At 42.3% G+C, this 8,054-nt stretch overlaps 1 protein-coding gene across 1 annotated transcript; it reads right to left on the bottom strand.

Moving 5' to 3' along the window:
- Nucleotides 1-5,008: 5,008 nt before the first annotated feature.
- On the bottom strand, nt 5,009-5,983 carry OXGR1 (oxoglutarate receptor 1). The gene has a single exon (XM_058828194.1). It carries the CDS (start codon nt 5,981-5,983, stop codon nt 5,009-5,011), a length of 975 nt encoding a protein of 324 aa, XP_058684177.1.
- Between the last annotated feature and the right edge of the window lie 2,071 nt (nt 5,984-8,054).

The following is an 8,054-nucleotide window of genomic DNA, read 5'->3' as shown; positions in this document are numbered from 1 at the left end:
TTTCTCAGGACAAGGAGTTTTGGTTTGCATTGGTGATTATTGCAGAAATTTTGTTCCTCTGTATTTGCATTAGTTGTCAGGCCTCCTGTCTTGGAGATGAGCCAAAGCATGACTGCTGATGCCCTCAGCCCCTCTGTGAGTAGTGGAGGAGAAACACGATGGTACAAATGCAGCTGTTTGGCCTGTTTCTCCCAGGTTTCCATATCTCTAGTGAGAAACTGCCCAACTGATCAGAAGAGTGAGAAAAACAGACTGCTTCCTTAAGGCTTGCTCAGGTCACTTGCAAAGATCAGTAGGAACAAAACCTTCTGTTGTGGTTATGATACACAGCAATGAGAATACATGCTGCAAATTGGTGTGATTGTCCACTGTATCTCCACAGTAAAATTATGTAAAAATTCAGAAATCTCTAACACTCATTTTCTGCTACCACACAAAAAACACATTATTTATTTACAGTCTTGAGAATCGGGCCCATGGGAAGCTCAAGAGTTTTAACAGGGCCAAGAGCAAGATGCTGCACCTGGGTTGAGGCAGCCACCAGTATCAACACAGTCTGGGGGATGAAGATATTGAGAATAGCCCTACTGAGAAAGATTTGTGGTACTGGTTGTTGAGAGGCTAAACATGACCTGGAAAAGTGAGCTGGCAGTCCAGAAACCCAAATATATCCTGAGCTGCACGAAAAAATATGTCTATCAGGATGAGGAAGGTGATTCTCCTCCTCTACTCTACATCCCACCTGGAGTGTTGGATCCACCTCTGGGGCTCCCAGCAAAAGAAGGTTGTTGACCTGGTCTAGTGGAAGATGTCCCTGCTCATGGCAGGTTACACTAGATGGCTTCTAAAGGTCCCTTTCAACCCAAACTACTCTAATACTTTATTTTGATGTTGTCCCCATCCCTGTCATCCTGGCCCAACATATCACAGGAATTTAGGAAGACAAGAGTCAAAATTTCAACATAATTTGTGGCTAATACCTGAATTCCTGTGACAATGCCTGTGGCTAATCCTCTCAACCTAGTGTATGTGCTTTCCTTAGTGAAGTCATCCCTGCCTCTGTCCCTCAGGGTTTGCATATGCAAACCCAGGAGCAGCCACTGAGGTTGATGTTTGGGTAGGTAGTTTTATAAAGTGGATATCCGCTGATGGATCTGTGGGGAAATTCTCGGTGGTTATTTGCATTGGATTTGTACATCCAGAAGAAGAAAGGTTACTGGCAGTCATAGTTTTTCAATACACTGCTTATATAAGGGTATGTTTAACTGAGGTTCAGGTTTACTCCTCGGGAACGGATCAACTGGCACAAGCTTCTTGTTCTCCACCTCTGATGCAGGACCAAAGAGCATTTTGTATGTCCTTCCTTGTGTGCTGACACGTCTAAACCAAATGTAACCATCTGACTCAGTTTTTTGGGCTGGCCTAGGAAGTCTTTGTGAGCAGGGCCGTCCCTCCCTGAGCTGTGCTGGGCAGGTAAACCTGTATGATCTGCATCTGTGGGTCTGCAGAGGTCTCCCAGAGCATAAGCTACCAGAGAAAAATGAAAACAACATTAAAGAAGCAAAAGGAAAGTGTGTGTGTGTATATGTGTGTGTGTGCACCATATTCATTCACAGAAGATGAGAGTATCATCAAAGCTGATACAGGTTTTCCTCCCCTCTCTATTTCATTATCCCTTCTGTCCTCCCATTACACATGACACACACACAAGTCTGTTGGAAAATACAGGGCATTTCATTAGGTAGGCTTGGACTATCTGCTGGGCTCTAAGAATTCTTAAAATGGATATTTCTGTCTCCTCAGAGATAAGGATCAAAAGACGTTGATCCATCTGGCAAAACTAGCCTTGTCCTCTTCCTCAGTGGTAGTGTTGTGAGGTGCCCGAGCCCGATGTTTCTGTCAGGGTATGCCAAAAATCTGAGTATCAAGGTATGGCAGAAATCTGCCACTCTCATGCTGAAGGCAGAACCTGGGTTTCTCTTTGAAAGGGTTTCTCCCTTGTTTGTGTAAAAAGGTTCACAAAGCTGTGGTTGCCCCATCCCTGGAAGATATTCCAGGGGTCTTCCATTTAAAAAAAAGAGTACATAGCCTAGATTTATGAACAAATTCTGAGTAATTTATCCAGAAAACATGAAGTAGAGCTGAAGCAGAGCTAATACAGAACTTCATTTAAAGTTGAGAGCAAAACCTACCAACATATTGTAGCAAAACCTAGGCAGTTCCTTTTCTAGCTGAAATACTAGAAGAACCAGACTCCATGATGTAGATATTGAGGTAGGACTCAACTGGAGTTAAGAATCTTAGGTGTTGATATGCAGTACCGGCTTAAAAGATAAGCCTGATTTTACTTTAATAAAGCAACTTGGTGTTGTTTTGATAGAATAACTTGAAATTAAAAAACAGCTAAAATGCCATGTTCATCATTGCCTTCTCATGGTGTATCTTTTGCATCTGGTGTCTCATGAAAAAGTGTTTGAGAGCAGCACTGCAAGTGTAGTGGAGAAGGAGGAGCTCCCCTGGAAGACTGTCAAAGTCAATGCAGCATGTGTTGTGGGAGGTATTTTCTTTACATCTTTTGGATGTTTGCATCATACATCATCTCTAATGGCTAGCTTCCTTCTTCTCCATAAGACCTCATCCACAATTTGAGGCTGGATAGTGGTCTCAGGGGAAATCATGCTGTGCTGTGCAGACGTTTTTGAAGTTACCTTGATGAGCAGCTAAGGGTGGATTAAAATCCAATGGCCTATTTTGAGAGCAAAATGGCTTCCTCCTCGGGTTTCTGACACAATGTTTTCTTCACAGGCCGTCTTCTGCCCTAGCCCAGGGAAATGCTGTTGTTCCTTTCCCCATCTTGCTCCTTGCTATGGTTTCTTAGCTCCTCTCACTCCCTCAGCAAGCCTGCTGTTTTCTGTTTGCTGCTGTTCTTCCCAAGCTGGCTGTGAGATAGGCAGGAAGAGTTAGGCATAGGGTTCCCTACGCCACAGGGGAGTCACAGGCTGTCTGCCAGTCACTCAGGCATGTGCTTAATGGGGGTGGTGCTCGAGTGGACTTGGTCTGGTGGCACTTGAAGACCAGCCCATGCATAGAGGGGCTGGAGAGGGAGAAGGGTCGCATGAGAGCCTTGAGGAAGCACATGTTCCCATTGATTAATGGACATTTTGGAGTAGAGAGCAAAACTAATGAAACATGAAATAAGCCTTTTATAAAAATACATTGGAGGATTCACTCTGTGATTGTACTTTTGGGCTCTGAATATCATGTTTCTAATATTTTTGTATTGCTGTTGGCTGGGGTATCTCAGCTGGTACTGGGACCTCTCTAGATGTATCTTCAAGTATTGGACTCACACTTTTCTACCAGTCTATTATTTCCCCCCCTGAGACAGCCCATATTGCCTGTCACACATGCTATCACCTAAAGCTGTTCCTTACTCGGTGTGACTGAGAAGAGCTGAATAATGTAATGGGCAAAAATTATTTTGATTTCCTATAAATTATGGAAAAAGACTTGGTGGTACTGGTGAATGAAAAACCAGCCAGCACTGCATGCTCACAGCAAATGATATCCTGGGCTGCATCAGAAGTGTGGCCAGCAGGGTGAGGGAGGGGCTTCTTCCTCTCTGCTTCACTCTTATGAGACTCCTGGAGTCCTGTGTCCAGGTCTGGGGCCCCAACACTGGAGAGAGTCCAGAGGTAGGCCACGAGGATAATCAGAGGGCTGGAACACCTCTCCTATGAAGAAGGGCTGAGAAAGCTGGGATTGTTCAGGCTGTTGTAGAGAAAGTTCAAGGCAACCTGATTGCAGCCTTTCAATGTTTAAAGGTGGCTTAGGAGAAAAATTGGGAGATACTTTTTAATAGGGCCTTTACTGGTAGGAAAAGGAGTAATGGTTTAAATTTCAGAGTAGACATAAGGAAGAAATTTTTTACAGTGAGGGTGGTATAACACTGTCACAGGTTGCCCAGAGGAGGGGGATGTCCCACCCCTGAAAACATTCAAGATCAGGCTGGCCTTGGCTCTGAGCAACCTGGTCTAGTTGAGGATGTCCCTGCTCATTGCAGGGGGTCTGGATTCTATGGCCTTTACAGGTCCCTTCCAAGAAAAACTGCTCTATGATACCATAGATTCTGTATCAGTAGTGTGGAAAATCCTTGTAAGAGTGATCTTGTATTACCCCACCATTACTCTTCAGGCAATCCCTGAAGGCACTGAATGGAGTCTTACTGTGTGAGCTGCACTTTCAGCCACCTCTGGAGAGTGATCCATCCCAGTCAGCACTACAGCTGCACCTCAGCTCTTTAAAAGCAGGCATGAACATTTGAGTCTGTGTCTGATCTACTTACCTTTTACGGTCAGTGGAGAGAAACAGGCACTTCTAGGTCATGATTCACCTTGTCCAAATGCAGACATCAAGAATAATTCAGTGAATCACACTCTAAAACTGGTTCTTTCTCTCCATTATAATGGAAAATTATAAAATGAGGGCAGGGTGATTAGCTATATGCATACACCTACCCTGTCAATGTCCCCAGGGAGGTGAGATGAACCTCCTACAGCCTAAGACAGGTTTTGATCTCCAGAGGGTCTTAACCCTCTCCATGGCTTAGGAAGAAAGTCAGACAGGTCCCTAGCTCAGACTACATTTATCTTTTAAGTTAATAAAATTAATTTAGGATTACTCGCATCCTGAATCTGCCACTAATAGACTAGTATTTTTTTCCTGGAACTGGCCATTCTCCAAAAGAGCTACCAAGGATTCAGGAAGCAACTGCAGAAACATTTCTGAGACGTTTCACACTTCATTTATTAGTATTTTATTTAAAGCTTTTTATTTTTATTCATGAATTTCCTTTTTTGACGATCAGTTTGTAACTCAGAACAGATTAACTCTACTTTGGCACTGGCTGGGTTAACCTGAGTACTCTGATGGCAGGGAGGTTGTGCCTGGCTGGTTGAGGGCAGGTTTTGATCCTTCCTCTATAAATGTTAAATGGCATCAATCTCTTCTATTTCAAATTCTTGTTTGTCCAAAACTTGAAGAGCGAGAGTATCGCCTGCTGGAAGTTATCTCCTGACACTACATAGAGCAGCAAATTTCCAAAAGTGTTCAATGCTGCTAAAGGTTTAGTCATAATAAACATTAAAAGGATTATTTTCTTCAAGTGGCAGCTAACTGGCTGTACTCGGAGCTCCAGATGCATGCCTTTAAAGAGGTGGAAGGGGAGGAAGCACACATAGAAGACCAGCAAGAGGAGAGCAGTGAGTCTGCGAGCCTTTTGTTTGTAGCTAGCCCGTGTGTGGAGCCCAGTGGCCAAGATGCAAATGATGAACACGTAGCACAGAGTCACTGTGAGCAAGGGCAAGAAGAAGGCAAACACAGTCAGTCCCCAGTTGTACCAGCGACTTATGTCAAAGTCCTCAGCAATAACCAGGTCTGGGCAGATCGTCTTGTTCTGCTTGTGACTTGGGACAATCAGGATGGCCAAGGGGCTGAGGGCCAGCAGGGAAATCATCCAGACGACTGCGCAGGTCACCACTGCCCATCTCCGCTTCCGAAGAAAAAGGGATTTCATTGGGTGCACAATTACCAAAAAACGGAAGATGCTGAAGCAGCTAAGGAAGATAATACCACTGTACATGTTGAAGTAGAAACAGAACTGAATAAACTTGCACATGAAGTCCCCAAAAATCCAGTCATTTCCATTTACATAGTAGTGTATAAAGAAAGGAAGCGTGACTACATACAATAGGTCAGTGATAGCCAGATTTAACATAATGATGGTGCTGCTTTTCCAGGGCCTCATCTTAACACAGTAAACAAAAATTGTCACAATGTTCCCTGGGAAGCACACCAGGAAGATTAAGCTGTAAAGGATGGAGAGATAGAATTTCACCTGTAAGAAATTTTCATCCTTGCAGCTTGTCAGTCGGTCTGCGGAGCTGGGCTGAGCAGTAAAATTGCTGGTGCATTCAGATGCCATGTTTGTAGAAGCCTCCTTAAGACAAAAATCAGATCTTCAGTTTTAATTGATCTGTTGGAACAAATGTTGTCAGTTAAACCCTTTGTCACTGAAGAAAATGTTGTTTGTTTGAGAAGGCACAGTGGTGAGAGGAAATGAAGATTTGCTAAGGTACCAGGTCTGACCTAGATAATACCATTGAAATATTTAATTTCACCCTTTCCTCTCTTTTACATTTAATTTAGATGATTATTAGTTTTACTCTTTCTTTGTTTAGTCTCCTTCATTGAAGAAGACAATTACTGCTTATCTGCAAATCTTCAGGAGTAGGAAGCACACATAGAGAGCTAGAGGGAGTTTGGGCTTAGATTTTGCAAAACTGAGCTAATCTTAACCTCAGAACATAGAACCATATCCATATATTATTATTATTAACCTGAGCTAATCAGTGCTTTGTGCTCATGAAACAGAGATGTTCTGCTTTCATAAAAGCTAAAAGATGTTAGGTTTAGTTACAGATCTCAGCAGCTGATGCTCCCATAACCTGACAGATTGTTCCCTGAATGTGATTTTATTCTCTTGGAGTCATCTGAGTATAAAACTAGTATAAATGTTTTGGTTTTTTGGAGGTGTTTTTTTGGGGGGGGGGGGGGGAGGAGGTGTTATTGTATTTTGTTTTTGTTTTTTTTTTTTAATCAAGCTCCATAGTGCCATAAAACTAATTTCAATTATTAAAGACTGTTTCTCAAAGGGCAGAGAGAAAATGGAAAGCACAGAGGGAAGGCAGTGATCTTGCTTCCCATTCTATGCCAATTGGAGTTAGATAGACTTGTCTCTGTAATGATTTCTTGTCTGACATAGCAGATTTGGATCTTTCCACAGGGAGTTCAAGACATAGAATTTCCTGGTAGTATTTTAACCTGAAAAAATGGTAACCAAGCATGAAAATCATCTAACTTCAGGTATCAGAAAGTTAGATGCTTAAATTGGACCCAGTCCTCCTAAGCCCCCCTTTATCACAAGACGAGAGAAGTAAGTTCCTCCAAGACATAATATATCTACCCACAGCTGAGGTTTCTAAGATAAATTATTTACTCTTTTGGCATACCTATTTCTTTCCATTGATACAAAAGGTAGCCCAAGGTGACTAGCTCAGCCCTGGATATTTCAAGTGAGGTTGTGCATCTTCAGCACCTCAGGTGAGTACCACTCTAACCAATTCCATGTGAGAAAATACTTTAAAGAAACTTCATAAAGTGCTAGACAGGGTACTATCAAGCCTAGATCCTCTCTCTTTTCCCAGAAACAGCATCTTTAAACTAAACCAGTGCTACATGAAGCATCCAGGGTCATATCAACACATTAAAAAACAAAAAACCAAAACACCCCAAAGTAACCAAACCTGGAAAAAAGGCAGAATTGTACCTCAGTCAGTTTTGGAAAATGTGTTTCAGTTCACAGCATTTAACATGTTAACTGTATGACTCTTCATTATCCCAGTAACTGGTGGAACATGACCAATTAGCTCTGACAAACCCAGTCATTAAAACTGGGACACAACGGGCATTATTTGATCATAACAAGTCAGCAAGATGATTATCTCTTGGTTACTCAGAAGCACTTCAGAGTGAAATTTGAACAGTCTCCCCACAATTTAGTTAAAAGCGCTAATGCTTTTTAACATAAATATTAGATTTGGTATTGCTTTGCAGTCAAAGATGCACTAGGTAAAGGCTGTCAAGCTTATTTTAAATCAATCCAGATTTACAATCACAAAAGCTAGGGGTGTGCATGTTTTCTCTCTTTTCTGCTGCTCAGTGATACTACTGTCACCCACATTTATGCCTCTCCAGTATATTTCATATCAAGTTAGACAAATTTACTAGAATATTTGATTTATCCCCAGTTTGGCTTTCTTGCACTTCTGATCGGTTCTTCACCACAATCTTGAACCCTCCAAATTGAAAATGGAGAAATACTGCTTACCTGAAAACCTGCAATTCTGCTTCTCCCTCTGATATTGCTTTGAGCAAAGAGCTCAAATGAAATGTATTTATGTCTTCCTTGCAGTGAAGCAGGTTTTACTATGGCT

Source organism: Poecile atricapillus, chromosome 1, assembly GCF_030490865.1.
Source record: "Poecile atricapillus isolate bPoeAtr1 chromosome 1, bPoeAtr1.hap1, whole genome shotgun sequence".
In the NCBI taxonomy this organism is placed as follows: domain Eukaryota; kingdom Metazoa; phylum Chordata; class Aves; order Passeriformes; family Paridae; genus Poecile; species Poecile atricapillus.
Note: the sequence above shows the minus strand (reverse complement) of the source record. Positions and strands in the feature narration are given on the sequence as shown.